The sequence below is a fragment of the Delphinapterus leucas genome, chromosome 9, assembly GCF_059928025.1.
Source record: "Delphinapterus leucas isolate spDelLeu-1000000601 "Yukka" chromosome 9, BTC_Dleu_Yukka2, whole genome shotgun sequence".
Taxonomy (NCBI): domain Eukaryota; kingdom Metazoa; phylum Chordata; class Mammalia; order Artiodactyla; family Monodontidae; genus Delphinapterus; species Delphinapterus leucas.
The window spans coordinates 19,976,039-19,997,599 of NC_143137.1; the positions used below are offsets into that span (position 1 = coordinate 19,976,039).

Genomic DNA, 21,561 nt, shown 5'->3' on the forward strand with positions numbered 1-21,561 from the left:
AGTGGGATTGCTGGATCATATGGTAATTCTATTTTTAGGTTTTAAGGAACCTCCATACTGTTCTCCATAGTGGCTGTAACGATTTACATTCCCACCAACAGTGCAAGAGGGTTTCCTTTTCTCCACACCCTCTCCAGCATTTGTTGTTTGTAGATTTTCTGATGATGCCCATTCTAACTGGTGTGAGGTGATATCTCATTGTAGTTTTGATTTGCATTTCTCTAATAATTAGTGATGTTGAGCAGCTTTTCATGTGCTTCTTTGCCATCTGTATGTCTTCTTTGGAGAAATGTCTATTTAGGTCTTCTGCCCATTTTTGGATTGGGTTGTTTGTTTATTTAATATTGAGCTTCATGAGTTGTTTATATATTTTGAAGATTAATCCTTTGTCCGTTGATTCGTTTGCAGATATTTTCTCCCATTCTGAGGGTTGTCTTTTGTCTTGTTTATGGTTTCCTTTGCTGTGCAAAAGCTTTGAAGTTTCATTAGGTCCCATTGTTTATTTTTGCTTTTATTTCCATTACTCTAGGAGGTGCATCAAAAAAGATCTTGCTGTGATTTATGTCAAAGAGTGTTCTTCCTATGTTTTCCTCTGAGTTTTACAGTGTCTGGTCTTACATTTAGGTCTTGAATCCATTTTGAGTTTATTTTTGTGTATGGTGTTAGGGAGTGTTCTAATTTCATTCTTTTACATGTAGCTGTCCAGTTTTCCCAGCACCACTTATTGAAGAGACTGTCTTTTCTCCATTGTATATCCTTGCCTCTTTTGTCATAGATTAGTTGACCATAGGTGTGTGGGTTTATCTCTGGGCTTTCTGTCTTGTTCCATTGCTCTTGTGTTTCCATTTTTGTGCCAGTACCATATTGTGTTGATTACTGTAGATTTGTAGTATAGTCTGAAGTCAGGGAGTCTGATTCCTCCAGCTCCGTTTTTTTCCCTCAAGACTGGACTGCTTTGGCTCTTCAGGGTCTTTTGTGTCTCCATACAGATTTTAAGATTTTTTTGTTCTAGTTCCGTAAAAAATGCCATTGTTACTTTGATAGGGATTGCATTGAATCTGTAATTTGCTTTGGGTGGTATAGTCATTTTCAGAATATTGATTCTTCCAATCCAAGAACATGGTATATCTCTCCATCTGTTGGTATCATCTTTAATTTCTTTCATCAGTGTCTTATAGTTTTCTGCATACAGGTCTTTTGTCTCCCTAGGTAGGTTTATTCCTAGGTATTTTATTCTTTTTGTTGCAGTGGTAAATGGGAGTGTTTCCTTAATCTCTCTTTCAGATTTTTCATCATTAGTGTATAGGAATGCAAGAGACTTCTGTGCATTAATTTTGTATCCTGCAACTTTACCAAATTCATTGATTAGCTCTAGTAGTTTTCTGGTGGCATCTGTAGGATTCTCTATGTATAGTATCATGTCATCAGCAAACAGTGACAGTTTTACTTCTTCTTTTCTGATTTGTATTCCTTTTATTTCTTTTTCTTCTCTAATTGCCATGGCTAGGACTTCCAAAACTATGTTGAATACTAGTGGTGAGAGTAGACATCATTGTCTTGTTCCTGATCTTAGAGGAAATGCTTTCAGTTTTTCACCATTGAGAATGATGTTTGCTGTGGGTTTGTCATATGTGGCCTTTATTATGTTGAGGAAAGTTCCCTCTGTGCCCACTTTCTGGAGCGTTTTTATCATAAATGGGTGTTGAATTTTGTCAAAAGCTCTTTCTGCATCTATTGAGATGACCATATGGTTTTTATTCTTCAATTTGTTAATATGGTGTATCACATTGATTGATTTGCATATATTGAAGAATCCTTGCATCCCTGGGATAAACCCCACTTGATCATGGTGTTTGATCCTTTTACTGTGCTGTTGGATTCTGTTTGCTAGTATTTTGTTGAGGAGTTTGGCATCTATATTCATCAGTGATATTGGTCTGTAATTTTCTTTTTTTGTAGTATCTTTGTGTGGTTTTGGTATCAGGGTGATGGTGGCCTCATAGAATGAGTTTGGGAGTGTTCCTTCCTCTGCAATTTTTTGGAAGAGTTTGAGAAGGATGGGTGTTAGCTCTTCTCTAAATGTTTGATAGAATTCACCTGTGAAGCCATCTGGTCCTGGACTTTTGTTTGTTGGAAGATTTTTAATCACAGTCTCAATTTTATTACTTGTGATTGTTCTGTTCATATTTTCTATTTCTTCCTGGTTCAGTCTTAGAGGGTTCTGCCTTTGTAAGAATTTGTCTATTTCTTCCAGGTTGTCCATTTTATTGGCATAGAGTTGCTTGTAGTAGTCTCTTAGGATGTTTTGTATTTCTTCAGTGTCTGTTGTAACTTCTCCTTTTTCATTTCTAATTTTATTGATTTGAGTCCTCTCCCTCTTTTTTCTTGATGAGTCTGGCTAATGGTGTATCAATTTTGTTTATCTTCTCAAAGAAGCAGCTTTTAGTTTTATTGATCTGTGCTATTGTTTTCTTTGTTTCTATTTCATTTATTTCTGCTCTGGTCTTTATGATTTCTTTCCTCCTGCTAACTTTGGTTTTTGTTTGTTCTTCTTTCTCTAGTTCCGTTAAGTGTAAGTTAGATTGTTTATTTGAGATTTTTCTTGTTTCTTGAGGTAGGCTTGTATAGCTATAAATTTCCCTCTTAGAACTGCTTTTGCTGCATCCTATAGGTTTTGGATCATCGTGTTTTCATTTTCATTTGTCTCTAGGTATGTTTTGATTTCCTCTTTGATTTCTTCAGTGATCTCTTGGTTATTTAGTAACGTATTGTTTAGCCTCCATGTGTTTGTGTTTTTTACGTTTTTTCCCCTGTGATTCATTTCTAATCATATAGCGTTGTGGTCAGAAAAGATGCTTGATATGATTTCAATTTTCTTAAATTTATTGAGGCTTGATTTGTGACCCAAGGTGTGACCTATCCTGGATAATGTTCTGTGCACACTTGAGAGGAAAGTGTAATCTGCTGTTTTTGGATGGAATGCCCTATAAATATCAATTAAATCTATCTGGTCTATTGTGTCATTTAAAGCTTCTGTTTCCTTGTTTATTTTCATTTTGGATGATCTGTCCATTGGTGGAAGTGAGTTCCCCACTACTATTGTGTTACGGTCAATTTCCTGTTTTATAACTGTTAGCAGTTGCCTTATGTATTGAAGTGCTCCTATGCTGGGTGCATATATATTTGTAATTGTTATATCTTCTTCTTGGAATGATCCCTTGATCATTATGTAGTGTCCTTCCTTGTCTCTTGTAACATTCTTTATTTTAAAGTCTATTTTATGTGATAAGAGTATTGCTACTCCAGCTTTCTTTTGATTTCCATTTGCATGGAATATCTTTTTCCATCCCCTCACTTTCAGTCTGCATGTGTCCCTAGGTCTGAAGTAGGTGTCCTGTCGACCTTAAAGTAGGTGTCCTGTAGCTCTTAAAATTGTTGTGGTAGAGAAAAGTGAGGCTCTCTGATTCTGTGTAATTCTGTAAAAAGACAGGAAGGTTGTGGAAGCATGAACTCCTTTTGGTCTCCTGATGGCGTACAGTAAATGACTGTTTCAGGGCTTCTGGACCTGGAATTATATCCACGCTGCATTTGCAACATTAAATCGTGTCCTCAGATGCTTAGCTTTCATATTGGGGGAAGCATACTTACCTGCACCCAGCTGATTACAGATTATAAAATAGTTCCTGGGCGAGTGTTATAACAAAAAGTGTAAATAAGTCAGTTCTGAATCTCTCTACTTAACAGTGGGAATGCTCTTATTGACATTGTCAATAGGAATGCTTTTATTGGTGTTTGTACACATTAGACCTTTGTTTGAAATAACTAGCCAGGTAGAGTAACGCTTGTGTTTGGCTGGGTATAGGAGGGATGGAGACTGACAGTTGGTGGTGGTAATTATACATCAGCTTAGAGAGAGGAGATGCACACCTTCGGTCAGTCTGCTCATATCCAAGGTCAGACTTATTCCTTCTCCCATTCACTCTTCTAACGTAAGCAGAGTCACCACCATCTGAATGGACAGTGCGTAGGAGTATCAGTCTCCTCCAAGAAATAGTGTCAGGCCACCAGAATTGTACCCCAGTATGCTGTGTTGTGTAGCATTTTATAAAAGAACTGATAAGAGCTAGTTAACAGATTTTTCTTGTGACCATTTTGATTTGTTCTTTTCTCATATGATAACAGGTGTGATCATATTAGTTATAATAGAACAGAAATAAGATTCCGAACATGAGAAAATATTGGAAGAATAATGTGTGCGTGTTTTCTTTTGATTTAATTTGGAGCTTGAAAAGATGCTTTTTGAATCTAGCAATGATGTGTGTCTGTGCGCGTGCATTTTAAAATACACTTTTAAAGGGAGACTTTGAAAATGGAAAATGGCAGTAGACCACACATTCAAAAACTTGGGCCACAGCCAGCCCGTAGAAACTTGGGAATGATGCCTGTTCTTGTTGATTCCTGTTTCCTTCCTATACTGTCTAAAAACTTTGTTCTTGGATATCAGAATACCAGATGGGTAAATCCCCCCACCCTCCAAATTAGAACTTTAAGGGAGATTGAAAAGAAATATTAGAATACTTGCATGTAGAAATCTACCACACTGTTTTGTGCATGATTTTGTGCTGTCTCTTCAGCTGTCTGTGGCAGGTATGATAAATTGGCTCAATAAACACCAATTGCAAACGCTGTCCTTCTCTTTCTTTACTGTAGCAGTGAGAAAACAGAATTACTCAATTTCCCAGACTCTTTTGCAGCCAGGCTTGTGCATGATATATAATTCTGGCTAAAGAGGCCTGGAGAGGCCTTCTCTTCCCTTATTTACCTTCTTCAGAACATGGGCATGATAACTGGAGGTGTGACAGCTATCTTGAGACCATGGACAATGCTAAGTGTGGCTGAGAAAGGAATACAGAAAAGGGCCTAGTTATTTCATGATGTCCTTAGCACCTGTATCAGCCCTGGTTTCTAATATCTGGATTTCTTATTACACGAGAAAAACAACTCCCTTACTCACTTATGCTACTGTTTGTAGCTTAAACTATTACTGTACTGTTACTGCAATTGAACACAATCCTCAGCAATATCTATTTCCTTTTTATGTAGCAAAGCAGACTGAAGTGTTTGCCATTTGGTAGGAAACACATAATAAATGTAGTAGTGCACCTTTTCCATGTTGTATTTTTAAATTTACTTTAACCTTGTCTCTATCCCGTCCTGTTTTAAATAAGAGCAAAAGTTGGAATGCAGTTTAAGATGCATAGGTCACTCTAACATTATTTCAGTAAGTTTTGTGTGTCACGTAGACTGAGTGCTCTAAGTATAATGATTAATGGGACAAGATACCTGCTTTGGGGGAACTTACGGGCTAGCTGGAGAGACAACAGGTGAACAAGCATTGCTGGTACAGTGTGGCAAGTGCTTTGATACAAGTCTGTGGTGCTGTGAGAGTACAGAGAAAGGGCGCGAATCAGTTCAGTTTTACTGTATAGGAAACCACCCCCAACTTAGTGGCTTCAAACAGTCACCATTTATTTACCTCATGATTCTGCAGGTGTGTCACCAATTTGGGCTGCTATCAGCTGGGCAGTTCTTCTGGGCTTGGCTGGGCTCACTCTTGCTGAGTTGGCTGAGGTTTGGCTGATCTAGGATGGCCTCAGCTGGGAAGACTTGTAGTCTCTCCTTCTCCAGCAGGCTAGCTTGGGCTTATTGATGTGGCACCTGGGTAGGGTTCCAAGAGAGACTCCTGGGTTTAGAACTGGCACTTCATCGCGTCTGTCACAGTCTGTTGGCCAGAGCAGGTCACAAGCACAGCCTGGATTGAAGGGGTGGGGAAATAGACTTCACCCTTTCATGGTGAGGGAAGCTATAAAGTGTCACCAAAGGACATGAATATAGAAAAGAGTAAAGAATTGTGACCAGAGACCTCCCTGGTGGCACGATGGTTAAGAATCCGCCTGCCTGGGCTTCCCTGGTGGCGCAGTGGTTGAGAGTCTGCCTGCTGATGCAGGGGACCCGGGTTCATGCCTCGGTCTGGGAATATCCCACATGCCGCGGAGCGGCTGGTCCCGTGAGCCATGGACGCTGAGCCTGTGCGTCCGGAGTCTGTGCTCCACAATGGGAGAGGCCACAACAGTGAGAGGCCCGCGTACCGCCAAAAAAAAAAAAAAAGAATCCGCCTGCCAATGCAGGGGAAAGGGTTCGAGCCCTGGTCTGGGAAGATCCCACATGCTACAGAGCATCTAAGCCCATGCGCCACAACTACTGAGCCTGCACACCTAGAGCCCGCACTTTGCAACAAGAGAAGCCACCACAATGAGAAGCCCATGCACCACAATGAAGAATAGCCCCCGTTCGCCACAACTAGAGAAAGCCCGCATGCAGCAACGAAGACCCAACACAGCCAAAAATAAATGAGTAAAATAAATAAATTAAAAAAAAAAAAGAATTGTGACCATTCTTGTAGTCTGCCACAGGGCTGTGAGGAAACAGGGGAGAGGTGAGCAATAATTTTCTTAAAGGACTTTATCTCAAATTTTTAAGATTCAAGATAGCAATTTTTTATTAGCACTTAATAAAAAGTGATGCCGTAAGTCATCATCAGTACTGGAATCACTTTCCAATATCGCCAGTTTCTACTCTTTCCTTATCTTTTGAACATTAGTTTTTAAAATAACCCATAATGGACTTCCCTGGTGGTGCAGTGGTTGAGAGTCCGCCTGCCGATGCAGGGGACATGGGTTCGCGCCCCGGTGCGGGAGGATCCCACATGCCACGGAGCGGCTGGGCCCGTGAGCCATGGCCGCTGAGCCTGTGCATCCGGAGCCTGTGCTCCGCAACGGGAGAGGCCACAAGAGTGAGAGGCCCGCGTACCGCAAAAAAAAAAAAAAAAAAAGAATACATACAAAAATAACCCATAAGAAAATGTTGCTCTAAGATGGGAAAAGTTGCACATCAAGAAGTGCAGGATTGAAATAGTGTTTGGACTTTTCTTTAAATCAGCATTGCACATGGACCATTTAAGGAGATTTTGTTCCCTCAAGATGATCTATGATAAAAAGGTTCCATGAGGAAATCAGTTTGGGAGTCGTCATGAACGGTATTTCTCATATTGCAGGTTTACAGTGCATAGTAAAAAGGCTCTGGGAAGTCCTCACATTAAAGTACTTTGCTGTTTAATTTAGTTAGTTGGATTTCATTGGGATAAGGTCAAAAGTTATTGGTTTGATTTTTATATGGGCTAGTTAGTGTCACCATATGTGTGTATGTATGCACACACACACAACTTTTTTTTTTATTTTTTACATAGCCAGTAACATTCCCCACACTGCCCAGCTATTGTCTTTACAGTTCCCATTTATCTTAAGGAACAGAAAAACAGAACAGATGAGCAATGTAATAAAAATTCAGTAATGTTTGATTTAATGGAAGAAAAGATTTTTGTTTTTAAAAGATTTAAATTTTTGTTAAAATGGGTTTTGAAAAATTTACCAAACACTGTGTACTTTTTTTTTACTGTTTAAACAATGGTCAAATAAATTTTAATAATGGGTAGCATTCCTATAATGCTCACCATATGTTATCCCAAGTACTATTCAAAGAGCTTTTAAAAAAATTTTATTTAATTAATTTATTTTTGGCTGCGTTGGGTCTTCGTTGCTGCGCACGGGCTTTCTCTAGTTGTGGCGAGCAGGGGCTACTCTTCCTTGCAGTGTGCAGGCTTCTCATTGCGGTGACTTCTCTTGTTGCAGAGCATGGGCTCTAGGCATGTGGGCTTCAGTAGCTGTGGCATGTAGCTCAGTAGTTGTGGCTCTCAGGCTCTAGAGCACAGGTTCAGTAGTTTTGGCGCACGGGCTTAGTTGCTCCGTGGCATGTGGGATCTTCCTGAACCAGGGCTCGAACCCGTGCGCCCTGCATTGGCAGGTGGATTCTTAACCACTGCGCCACCAGGGAAGCCCCAAAGAGCCTTTTTATGAGTTACTGTATTTGATCCCCCAAAGAGTCCTGTTGGTCCTTATTGTGTTGTTTTTTTTAATTGCTCTGAGTAAAGTTTTAATGCATATCAGGTCATCATAATAAAAACATGTTTTTTTTAATTGAAGTATTGTTAATTTACAATGTTGTGTTAGTTTCAGGTGTACCACAAGGTGATTTGGTATACATATATATATTTATGTTCTTTTTCAGATTCTTTTCTATTAGGTTATTCCAAAATATTGAGTAGAGTTCCCTGTGCTATACAGTAGGTCTTTGTTGATTACCTCTTTTATATATAGTAGTGTGTGTATGTTAATCCCAAACTCCTAATTTATCTCTCCCCCTCCCCCTGCCCCCACTATCCCCTTTGGTAACCATAAGTTTGTTTTCTGTGTCTGTGAGTCTATTTCTGCTTTGGAAATAAGTTCATTTGTATCAGTTTTTCAGATTCCATATGTGAGTGATACGTGATATTTGTCTTTCTCTGTCTGACTTACTTTACTTAATATGATAATCTCTAGGTCCATCCATGTTGCTGCAAATGGCATTATTTCACTCCTTTTTATGGCTGAGTAATATTCCATTATAGATGTGTACCGCATCTTCTTTATGCATTCATCTGTTGATGGACATTTAGGTTGATTCCATGTCTTGGCTGTTGTACATAGTGCTGCTAAGAACATAGGCGTGAATGTGTCTTTTGGAGTTAGCATTTTCTCCAGATATATGCCCAGGAATGGGATGCAAGGTCATATGGTAACTGTATTTTTAGTTTTTTAAGGAACCTCCGTACTCTTCTCCATAGTGGCTGTACAAATTTACATTCCCGCCAACAGTGTAGGAGGGTTCCTTTTTCTTCACACTCTCTCCAGCATTTATTATTTGTAGACTTTTTTGGGGGGATTTATATATATATTTTTTGCTAGGTTTTGCTCTTTTTTTAAAGGGTTTTGAGGAGGAATGTCAAGGCCGCTTACAGAAGCTCATTCTCTCACTGCCTGAACTGTTTCTTTCTTTTTCTTTTATATTGGAGTAGAGTTGATTGACAATAATGTGTTAGTTTCAGGTGTACAGTGAAGTGATTCAGTTATGCATATACTTGTATCTATTCTTTTTCAAATTCTTTGTCCATTTATGTTGTTGCAGAGTATTCGAAGAGCTTTATACGAATTATCATATTTAATACCCCAAAGAGTCTTGTTGGTCTTTAGTGTTACCCTCCCCTTTTCACAGATGGTAGACAGCTCTTGTGTTCCATTCTACAAGGGTGGAGCTGTGACTTGTCAGTCTGGCTCCAAAGTGCATGCTCTTTACCACCTCGCTGTTCTGCTAAGAATCACTCACCTAAGTGCAGAGTGTCGTGGACAGCATATTCATGTGTTTTAAATGAAACGTTTTAAAAGTTATCAATGGAGCATTCATTCACCCTAACTCAGTTTGTTGCCTGTGTATTTAGTAACTGGTTCCTTGTGCCTTAGATGGAAGATATTTTGATATAGAAAATGAAAATGCCTGTTGTTTCCAGTGATGCATTGTCCTCTAATATAGGTGACAGAAACATCTCCCAGATCTAGAATGATGTTATTCTGCAGATAGGTCACTTCCTACAACTCCTTTCACTTATCTTTGACAAAAAAATAGATAAGCCTTTAATCAAATTTTTGATAGTGTAAAATACTGAAAGATACTGTCATTCTACTTTGAATTTATAAGATCTACCTTCTCAAAGAGCATCTTGGTGGAAAACATGTTTTATGCTTGTATCAAATAAGAATTCATGTTTTAAAGGAAGAAACTAATGAATTAGACTTTTAATATTTGATTTAAATCACATTTACCCGCCACAAGTTCATATTACTGCTGGACAAAACATGTCAAGTATTTTTCCTGCCATTGATGGAGCAGGTAACTATGCAGAATGAATATGAATGAAGAATTTTTGAATTTTAGGTTGTAAAGGACCTCACTGGCATAGAAATAATGTGGCCGTGTCCAAAGCAGTGATCATTCATTGAAAGGCCCCCCTGTCAGATCACGGGCACCTTCCTCTACCTCTTCTTTTTGAGTCTCTTTATTTAAGGTCATCTCACCAGGTTGTTTCTCTCATACCACTTGTCTACAGTGCAACAGTGTTTGGAGGGTGTGTGTGTATGTGTCCGTATATATATCTCCATCTTCTTTGAAAATAGCAGTGTGGATGTTACTTATTAGAAACACTGACCACACAGGTCTTAAAATTTGACTATTATAGAAAATGATCAGACAAAAATACAATTAATGTAAGTATGTACTACTACAAACTGTAGGGTTGGTTAACCAAATAACCACAAATTTAGTTATAAGGATGACATTAAAGTAACAAAAATAGTAAACAAAATTAGCAGCATGTACAGCCTATGGCCATCTCAAGACAACACAGATAACGAAAGCAACGCTTCTGAAAATTACGGTACTTCTGCTGCCTGTGAGTACCAGTTCAGAGGAAGAACATTGCAGCAGTGGAAGGCAAGAGTCAGAGCTCTTGGGCAATTTTGGGTCCATCAGTGACTTGTGGACAGTACCACTAGACTCCCTAATTTGGAGCGTAAAAATTATAGCTATATTCAGTTGTGGAAAATAGTTTTGCCATAATTCTTCAAAAACACTGATTTTTCACTTTGAATGGTATGCTAAACAGTAATTTTTATTATCGTTTCATTGTTCTAGAAACCCAGTAGTGTCCAAACTTAGTGTGTGTTCAGAGTCATTGAGATGCTTCTGAGCTTGCAGCTTCTGGGCCTCATCCTCAGAGGTTCAGGGTGTGGCCCAGGAGTCTGCAGTTTCACAAGCTCTGCAGATGGTTCTGAAGTGGATGGTCCCCATTCCTTTTACCAAGGGCTCACAAAATAGAAGGGCAGGAGTTGGGGCAACTTCCTGAAAACCTGGATCTGGAGCTCAGGCAGCCCCTGAAGGGGCATCTGAAACCACTCACCCCTTCCCCCTTTTACCCAATCCTTGCAATAGCCCGTCTGCCTCTTCCTCCCGACAGTGGACAGTTATGTCTTTACGGTGATAAAGATTGACCTGTGTAGCAGGAGGGAGGTTCCCACAGTGCAAACCTAGGCTCTCTCAGTTATTGACAGTGAATAGGGGAGGCACGCGTGCTTTGCCTGACTCAGGTCTGCCCCTCTATAGCTCCATGTTTACCTCCTGTTCCATATTTCTTAATCAGGCTGTAGGGAATTTATACTTTTCTAAGAATAGCTACCCACTCTTTGAACATTTTTGTGTTTGAAGGCTTTTCCTCTGAGGCTACTGTTTTCATTATTGAGCAAGAGAGTCAATGAAGATTGTCATTATATCAGTAAGGTCTAAATATGCAATAATGTCATTTAAAACTTAATGGGGCTTCCCTGGTGGCTCAGTGGTTGAGAGTCCGCCTGCCGATGCAGGGGACATGGGTTCGTGCCCCAGTCCGGGAGGATCCCACATGCCTCGGAGCGGCTGGGCCCATGAGCCATGGCTGCTGAGCCTGCGCGTTGGGAGCCTGTGCTCCACAACGGGAGAGGCCACAACAGTGAGAGGCCCGCGTACCGCAAAATAAATAAATAAATAAATAAATAAATAAATAAACAAAGATTAATGCATCGTTAGAACACCACAGAAATCCTTGCTGCAAACAATGGATGCAAAAAAACTGATGGCAAAAGTTTAAGGTGAAACAGTGTATTTGCATAATCTCAAAGAATCTCCTGTAAGATATTGATTACAACAGGAAAAATAGTAACTTTGCTATGGAGAAACCCTTAGGCACCACTTTAATCAAATGGTCAAGATCAACAGCACAAGTAAAACGATCTATTGATGTAATGTAATGTAGCCCGGGATGCAATGTGTGGAGAAGGGCACGTCACTTCTGTGGTATCCTTCCCTATAACCATGATAGTGTCAGTCTAATTATGAGAAAACATCTAACAGGCCCAAATTGCACATCATTCCACGAAACATCTGACCAGTGTTCTTCGGGAGTGTTGAGGTCATAAAAGAGAAGGCAAGACTGAGGCGCTGTCACAGAGAGAGGAGACAAGGAGGCCATGAGAACTGAATGCCACACAGGGCCCGGGACTAGATCCGGGACTAGAAAAAGAAGGAAATTTGGAAAAATAGAAATAAAGTCTAATTTAGTTGCTGCTAGTCTCTAGTATTGTGACATTGTTAGTTTATTAGTTTTGATAATTGTACTATGATCATCTAAGGTGTTGGCATGAAGGGAAGCTGAGTGAAGTATATACAGGAACCTTCTTCTATTTTTGCCCCCTTTCTGTAAGTCTAAAATGATTACATAAGACAAAGTTGAGGAAAAGGTACTTTTGTTTAGTAATGTGTAAACACTCTGCAATAGCTTAGCATTTAAGAATCTATCTCCACTCAGCTCACCTCCTCTTCAGCATGTGTTCCCCACACGTACTTTTATGTTCTAGTTCTACTAAAGCATTTGTTGTTGTTAGCACCTTTGGGGAGTGAGGGGGAGTAACACAATTTTTGTATGTATTACAAAGTATTTACGACCAGTGTAACAACTGGATGGGTACCCCACCTCATTTTCGAAAACGTGACAGTGCAGTGAAGTCCCCCTGTTCCCTTCCTTTATGGCACTCTGTCCCTCTCATCCTCTTTTACCACCCACACATAACTGCCACCACTTAGAGATAATCCATAGAATTTGCTCTTTACTGATCCTGTTTCATTATTTGCCCCTTTTCATCCAAAGTAACATAAATTGCATTGTACTGTATCATATCTACAACTTGCTTTTTTTGCCCCACATGTATGTCTAATTCATTCTTTTTCATCATTGTATAGATAGATATCCATTTTATGAATACCCAATATATATTTATCCTTTCTCCTGCTGGCAGACATATTGGGAATGTTTTTGGTTTGGGGTTTTGTTTTGTTTTTTGCATAGTTGTCCATTTTTAAAAGTATTTTCTCAGGTCAAAAGAGATCTCTACTTTTTCTGAACTCCATTAACGTTGTGTACCACTTTTAGCTTAATATTTGTGACCTTTTATTATACTTATTTTTCTTTTCTCCTGTAGCAGATGGAAAGCTTTTTGAGGATCTAGTTCTCCAAGATGGACTTATTGGGATAATAAGGATTTAATTTTGTTGAATGAATAAGTAAATACTTAATGAATTAAACACTGTCTACATATAGATGTTGGGCATATTTGTGTTTATTTTCTTAGTTATATGGTGTTGCCTCTTGGGGACTTTTCTTTGTTACATTTATGCAGTGTCAGAAACTGGTCACTAAGCTAGAAATATGGAGCATAAATAAGCCTAAAACTTTAAGAAATTATATTCTAGGTTTGCAGGCATCACAGGTACAGGGTTTTTTTTGGTGTGTTTAACATTGAAGAAGAAAGTTTGACAAAGTTAGCAATTTAATCTACATTTGGCATTACAGAGCAGAAGGGAGCTCTCTATATTATGGCAGAAGTCTTGCTTTTGTGTATCATTCTATATTGATAATTTTGAATTTGTACCCAGAATGGAATTGCCCAAATTAGTTCTTTTCTTCCAAAATTCTTTTATTTGGATGTTAATCTTATCCTGCAAAAACACTGAGCAGGTTTCTTAGCTCTCTTGCCTATCTTATTTGATTTCTACAACAGCTTTGGCAGAGATAAGCAGGGCTAGTATCACCCATATTTTACAGATTAGGAACACTGGAACGGAAGCTGGGGGAGGTTGTTTGCTTAGGGTCACTGAACAGAACCAGAGACCAGATCCTTCAGTCTGGTCCCAGACGTTACAGTTTCAGTGTTTAAAATGAGCAAAAATATTTTGTTTTGCTGGCATTTTAATAGATGATTCAGTAACATAATGCCTGTTTGACAGTTCATCATAGTAATGTGGGGAGTTTCTCATCATTGTTAGTGGTCCATTATAACTGCCTTTTTGCTGCCCTCTTTGTTAGAAGCGTTCGAAGAAAAGCTGAAACCAAACATTGCAAAAGAGCATGTCATGACTGGTGTGTATTTTAAAGGAAAGAAAAACCTCATAAGTGGAACTGATACGAAGGAGTGACACAACCTAAAGTTAAAATATCGGAGGAGACAAATGGCTTTTTGATAGCTCGAGACCTACCAATGAATTAAAACTTCTCGGCATATGGACTGGTGCAGTTCATCACTCACATTGCAATCTAAAAAATGCAGAAGCAGTACACGTAAATATTGTCTTCATGTCAGAAATACACCTTCGTGCTTGAAAATGATAAAAAATTACAATCGATCCTTACAACTGTTCTGTTCATCTTTATTGATCAGGTGCAAGAAAGATAAATCGCAGCCCAAATAAGATTATAGTAAATGTTAGCATCGTAGGGGACTCTAGGTTGATAGAAAGCCATTCATCATCTCAAATGGTGACCTGTCCATTGCTCCAGCCACCCTGAGTCTGCTGTCTAATCACATACCTATTGATTTTATCTACATCCAACAAACCTGGATGTGACTGTCATTGGGCAACCCAGATTGTTAAATGCAAAGGGGTCACTGGTGTGAAGAGGATTTCATTTTCATTTTCTTACCAACCAACAATGATTTATTAAAAATAAACTACCCCAAGTCATGCATGTGAAACCTGAGTGATTAGGGAATGAAGGGGCACAGTAGACTGCATTTTGGGGTCTACTGCATTTTGTTCCTTTGCACTGTGATGCATTTTGCAGGGTATTTCATGGAGTCTGAAGACTCATAGGGTCATTTAGGCCACCCTCTGCAGTAAGACAGGTTTCACAGTAGCTAGCCAGAATGGATCATTTTTAATTTTGCTGCCCCAGGAAAGGCATTACTTTGCTCTTACAACTTGATTTATGTTGCTTATGTGTTCATTCATGTAATATTGAAACATTTTTTAATAAAAATTACCTAAATCTGCACCCCTGTTCTTACTGATTAATTTGTTATAAATGTTGATGCTCTTGTGGTCATATGGAGATGATAGAACAAACTCTACTCCATAGAGAATCCATCTTGAGGATAAATGTACTGTGTAAAAAGAAATGATCCTTTAATATCCTAGGTGGAACACTGGAATAATAGGTAAGTATAGTGTGTGAATATCATATTCAATCAGAGTGTCTTTTGATCTTGCAGTGGTGGATTCCAAATAAGGGAGATCAAAATAATCTTTCAAAAATGTGTTAGGAATTTTCTCAGAAGGATCAAATAATGATGAATTACAAATGTGAACATTTACTCTTTAATTACAGCCTGTATACCGACAACTATACTGTTATTAAATGGGTAGCCTTACATGTATTTTTGTAAGTATTCATGCTACCATGCAAGAAATCTTTCTCCTACTGCTTGAGTGGCCGACACAAGATTTTATGTATCTTTTTGAAATCGTAGGTCTTGCACACATTTTGTCCTCTTGGATACTGAAAACTCTGCTATCGATCTTTATCCACAGAGCTCAGAGTTCTACAGAGTCACCACTGAGCAATACCAGAAAGCTGCTGAGGAGGTGGAAGCAAAGTTCAAGTAAGTTTTTAATAGTATTATCATTATTTACCCTTCTTGACAAGATGAAAATACACCTTTATTGCTCTTTGATATGTTAGCCCTCTGGAATACTTGGAAATATGTTTGGATCCATGTTGCTCTAGTGGAATTCAAATGCAAGGAATGGGCATTTGGTGACTGTGTTGCAACTCAATTTTATGAACTCAGGGGAAATTGAAAGCAATGGTGATAGAATTTTCATTTGGAATATTCTATAAGATAGGATACCATTGATTATGAAGGTGATGTTAAATTGCTGTCTCTTTTAATAGAAACACAGAAATCATTCACTTGTGTATCATAAAATGATGGGCATGTCCAACGGGTATCTGCCTTTCTCCCATTTAAGCTGTTTTCATTTCTTCACATGTACCTTGAAAGCATTTAAATCACAGACTTTACCTTGCCCTTGATTATGAGGGTGATGTTAAATTGTTACCTGTGTTAATCCTTGGAATGTTTAAATGAATGTTCTGTAATTGATGGATCAAAGTGTCTGCGACCCATAGCCCTGTACTTTCCCTTTGCTTCCAGTGCTCACATTAGGTCAGAAAACATCATTCAGAATTTTCCTGAGTGTATAAATAGTTCTGTTGTGTAACCTCTGTTAGTCGCACTTGTGCAAATTAGTGAAGCACAGAAAGGTGCTGTGACAGGTTTAGTTGAAAGAGTGCATTGGGCTCTGACCTCCTTCCTTGGCATGTTTATAAACATTTGATAAAATGATTAAACCCTAAGGTAGAATGTTGTTACTTTCTGCTGTAGTGCAGTTTGTGTGGTAATGGATATTGGTGTTATTTTAATGTTGATTAAAAAAAAGACTTTTTAAAAAGATGGTTTGAGGTATCTTTAAATAGACAAAAACCTTTAGTCTTCCTTAGTGAATTATCTCTTTAGGGGCAGTTGGGAAAGGCCTTCTAAAAATGAGCCATAAATCTCACTCTTAAAGGTTAATATGCTATCTTTAGAATTTAGATATGGTATTGGATAGACTTGATTTTAAAAGGCACTCTACATATGTATTCTCAAAGTTAGGTTTTTATCCTTCCCATTAATGTTAAAGCACTGTTTTTTAAACCTTTGGTCTCTACTGTGAGAACCTTTGACTTGGCACCTTGGGTCTTTCTTCCTTGTAAGATGATAGCTATACAAATAACTAAAATTTAAGTTAAAGGAGATCAATTCTGACTAGAATGATCTATGAAGTCATTATAAAGAAGATGGTATTTTAATTGAGGCTTGAAGAAGAGTATTGAATAGTCAGGAAGGAAAGGTATTCAAAACGAAAACATCTTCAGTAGTTGGGTGACAAACTAGCTAAGAGCAGTGGTTTGACTCACAGAGACTGGTGCGAGATACAGCTGGAAAGGTTGGTAGGGTCATTCATTAGCTGCTGGGCTAAGAAGTTGGTCTTCATTTAGCCAGAAGGCATTGGAAGGTGTTTGACCAGGTGAGTACCCCAATTTCTGTTGCCCTTTAGGAATTAGTCTGATAGTTGATGTGAGGTTTGATTGGAGGTGTGCAGGGGAAAAAAAGCCAGAGATACCAGATGAGATATCTCTATAAGTGAAAGAGAAAAGGAGGGGATGGATGCAAAAGTCACTGAGAGATTAGACATGAATTAGTGATGAATTGGTGTACTGGTTTGCTAGGGCTGCCACAGACTGACTGGCTTAACAGAAGTTTTCTCACAATTCTGGAGGCTGGAAGTTCAGGATCAAGGTGGAAGCAGGGTTGGTTTCTCCGGGGGCCTTTCTCCTTTGCTTGCAGATGGCTGTCTTTACATGGCCTTCCTCTCTGCATCTGTGTCCTAATCTCCTTCTCTTATAAATCACATTGGATTAGGGTCCATCCTGATGACTTCATTTTAACTTACTTACCTCTTTAAAAACCCTCTGTCCAAATTTGTTTTCTGAAGTACCAGGCATTAGGACTTCAACATAAGAATTTTGGGGGAGACACAGTTCAGCCCATAACACTTGGACAGAAGGGATAAAGGAGAAACAGAAACAGAAATATGAGCTTAGTTTATTGGAAAATTGGTGGAAGCTGAATATCATAGAGAGAGAAGTCTGATTTTAGATGAAAAGAATTGGCTTCTCTTCTGAAGCCATGCCCAGCTGCCATGTCATTCAGCCTGGGCTAGCCTACTGCAGAATGGGAGGCTGCATGTAGCACAAAAGTAAAAGTCATTATGACTTACCTTCTCCAAGACAGCATGGACCTGTAGTTTGGACTTAGTTTTAAGCAGAGCCTCAGCAGCATCATTCTCTTTTATCTTTAGAAGGTATTATTCTTTATTAGATCCTTCTCCAATCTGGTGTAGTAAACAGTCTGGCCTTTCCCAAAGTGAGCTCTGGCCCTTGTACCTAGCTCCTGGGACAAACCTCTAAACCCTTGGAATTTCCCAAGTGAAAGAAATGTCTTATTATTTATGATGGGCCCCTTATGACATGTGGTATCAGTCCGGTGCCAAAGACTGAATTCAGCCACAGGGGCAGTCAGTCAGGCAAGAATGTGTGATGAGGCTCCAGTGAAGCTCAGGACACTAAAGTTTGGGTGAGCGTCTCTAGTTGATACTACTCTGCATTTGTTACACAGTGATACCAGGAGGGAAATGCATCCTGAGGACAGTGGGAACATTGCATCTGGAAAACTCTCAGACTTTGGTTTCTTTTCCTTTGGCTGATTCTCTGTATCATTTCCCATAATAAGCCATCACTCTGAGTTTAATAGCTTTAGTGAGGTCTGTGAGTCCTTTTATTGAATTATCAAAGCTTAGGGTGGTTTGGGAACCCCTTGAACTTGCAGATGATACTAGAAGTGAGGACACTCTTGGGGACTCTGCCCTCAGACTTTGCAGTTTGGCTAACTCCAGTGCAAACAAAAACCCAGGAATTTCAAAGCTAGGTTTTTCAGAAAGTGACTTTCATTATATCATTTTTTTCAGCTACCTGCTAGCCTGAGCTTCCTAGAATATCGTATTTTGATTTGCATTGAGTTCATTAGTGTCACACCAAGGAAGTGATAGTGCTTTGGATGTAAGAGATGTTTACCATCTTTGAAGACACAGAGATTCCTCAATGGAATTTTGTTTCTCCTTAGAAACTTGAGCACCTCATGTAATCATGACATCTTCAGTCTTTTGCAAGGCAGAGTACTGTATTCTTTCCATTGCCTGACAGAGCTGAACTCAGCAGTTCCTCTTGGACAGCAAACTCTGAAGGACTTTGAAGAGGATTTAGTTAATTTTATGTGATGGAAGGATTCATTTGGATACATCTTGGTTACAGGAGATGGAAGCTTTTTAAATTGCAATTTCAAGGGCACTGTTATGCACCTGATGGGGGGGGTCACATAAAATCACTGTAAAGAGAAAGAATAAAGAATGCTCCGAGCATTTGAGGCCACATGTGATGAACAACAGTTACATTGGGGCATCCTGCAGGATAGCTAATGGAATTATTTTAGGGAGGCTTAAATATTAACTCACACTTCAGTCCCTCACTTTATAGTTTGGTGGTAAACCAGTAAAACACTTTAGATTTATTGGAATTTTTCCCCCTGTTTTATCAACACATCATTCATTCATAGTGCTTCTATGCAACATGCCCTCCCCTGCATTCTGAATATACAGCCATGAAGGAGATAGGTGGGGTCTTATCAGCGTGGAGCTTAGAGCTCGTCAGAGGAGGGCAAGAATAAGACAGATTTAATAAACCAAAGCTTTTTAAAAATCCACAGTTGGTTCTACTGTGATGAGATAATTGTATCCCTAATAAATATCAAATTATTAAAACTTACTATTTCTTTTTTCAATGGAAATTAAGTAATTTGGGATCAAGAATGTGTGCTGTTTATTTTCCTGCAAGAACTTTTTCCCCAAAATAGCTTTAAAATTTTGGCTATAAAACCCAAATCACTGGGTAAACCCAGTGATACATGTATTTTTTACATCTAGCTTTTATTCAAGAGATATACCTTTTCTTTTCCCAGCTCAACTGAAACAGTCATTATAAGCACTTCATATCACCTTTATCACCCTTTGTTATTAGCTGTTAAATAGAGCAAGTTATGGTGTTAGTTCTGAGTTAGTTACATGGCGGTAGTACCATGTTATAACTCAGCTACTTAAAATTATGTTCAGTATTAATCCTTATATTCTAACTTGTAGGTAATTAAGCGAAATGTTATATTAAATGTTACATTGATAGTGCTTAGCACAGGTCTAGCACAAAGTAAATGCTCAATAAATATTAGATTTTATTTTTTATTATGTATTATTATTATGATATTATTATTTTATTATCATGTCCAACTCATGTTATGAAACTATGCACCATAGGGGAGATTTCTGTATCTGGTTCCAAACGAAATCTAGATGATGTTAAAACTTCCCCAAAGAACATTAGGGAGAGTTCTTACCCTTGGGGAGCTCACAGTCCAGCCAGGAGACAGCATATAAAGCTCTCATGACAGGACAGCCTCAAAAGGGATGTGTGTCAGAGCTGTCAGGATGTACAGACAGAATAAGGGGTGTATGGACAGAGTGCCACAGGGGCTCTGTTTGTTAGTCAGCATCAGAATCCAATTGCCTCAGTGGATTGGGGTCAATATACCATACCCACAGAAAGGAAATGTTACCATAGTGTTATGTACATACAAATTGTTTTCAAAATATAAAAACAAACATCAAGCAAATGTAAAGCAAAAGGCAGTGTAAACCTTGTGAAGACAATGTAATATCAAACAAAAGCATTTCAAAGACGATTGATCTTTCACTCCCATGTTTTCCTTTAGATAATTCAGTGGCCAGTTCTACCTTCCCTAAAAATATATATGGGAAGTGACATAGATCTCTCAAAAATATTTTGGACTGGTTTTATTAGAGGTATAACTTTTCAACTTGGCTTCAGTATCTTTGAAAGATGAAGCACTCGTAAAGGAGTATGGTTCTGTGCAATTGGATGTGAATAGTGGTAATGCTCCTTTGTGTGCCAGATGTTAGGAGGGGTTTTCACTTTTTTTTTTTTTTTTTGCGGTACATGGGCCTCTCACTGTTGTGGCCTCTCCCGCTGCGGAGCACAGGCTCCGGACGCGCAGGCTCAGTGGCCATGGCTCATGGGCCCAGCCGCTCCGCGGCATGTGGGATCTTCCTGGACCGGGGCACAAACCCGTGTCCCCTGCATCAGCAGGCGGACTCTCAACCACTGCGCCACCAGGGAAGCCCCTCACTTTTATCCTTGAACGAAGTTGTTGAAACCTGACTTATAAATTTAGGCTCATGGAAGAAGCCTGGGTTATCCTTGCAATGTATTAAAAGATTAGTTACCCTGTGGAAGGAGTTTAGGTGATTGTAGAGTATCTGTGGAATGCTATGCAAAACTCTTACAGATAAATTGCTTTTTAAAGTATCACTATATAGTCAAAGGTTTGCTTCAGTGTAAAATTCTTTCTCTTTAAAATGTTCTTGGTTTTATTAGGGTTTCACTTTGACTGGCAGTGCTGTTTAGTTTCTCTTTAGGGTGTGTGATTTTAATAGCTATACTACGAATGAGTTAGTGAAGCTCAGGATGACACGCCAGTGGTATCAGCAGGTGTTTCTCATGTTCTCTGTAATTACACATGTGGATTATGGACAGTTTTAAGCAACAGTGTTTAAAGATCCTGCTTAATTGGCTGTAAAATAATTAAATAAGGTTTTGACTGGCAAATTTATAATTCTGTTAGATGCATAAGCCAGTGCGCTTGAATGTCAGTGTGACTTCAATTTGGAAATATTAGATTAATAGAACTAATTGTCCTGCAGGTACAAAGTTTACTCTGATTAATAGTCTTAAAACTCTTATAGAAGTTTAGCCAAGTAAATTTATGTTACTTACCATTCTGTTTAAACTTTTAATTAAAACTTATTTCCAAAGTTTGCAGTGTTTCAGCATTGCTGTGCTTCTTTCCAGGTTTTCCAAAGCTGAGCTCCTATAATTTTTCAGTGACTCCAGCTGCCTCATTGAGTAACTTGCCCTATCAA

General features: G+C 38.9%; 1 protein-coding gene across 3 annotated transcripts in view; it reads left to right on the top strand.

Moving 5' to 3' along the window:
* The window catches only part of CHCHD3 (coiled-coil-helix-coiled-coil-helix domain containing 3), a 316,341-nt gene that overhangs the window by 219,503 nt on the left and 75,277 nt on the right, over window positions 1-21,561 (top strand). For all 3 annotated transcript variants that reach the window (XR_016394280.1, XM_089917385.1, XM_022580882.3), the window contains exon 6: window positions 15,442-15,512. Coding sequence is in view for 2 of the 3 variants with exons in the window: in XM_089917385.1 (XP_089773511.1) it covers window positions 15,442-15,512 (71 nt within the window). In the remaining variant the exon portion in view is untranslated. The remainder of the gene's footprint in view (window positions 1-15,441; window positions 15,513-21,561) is intronic.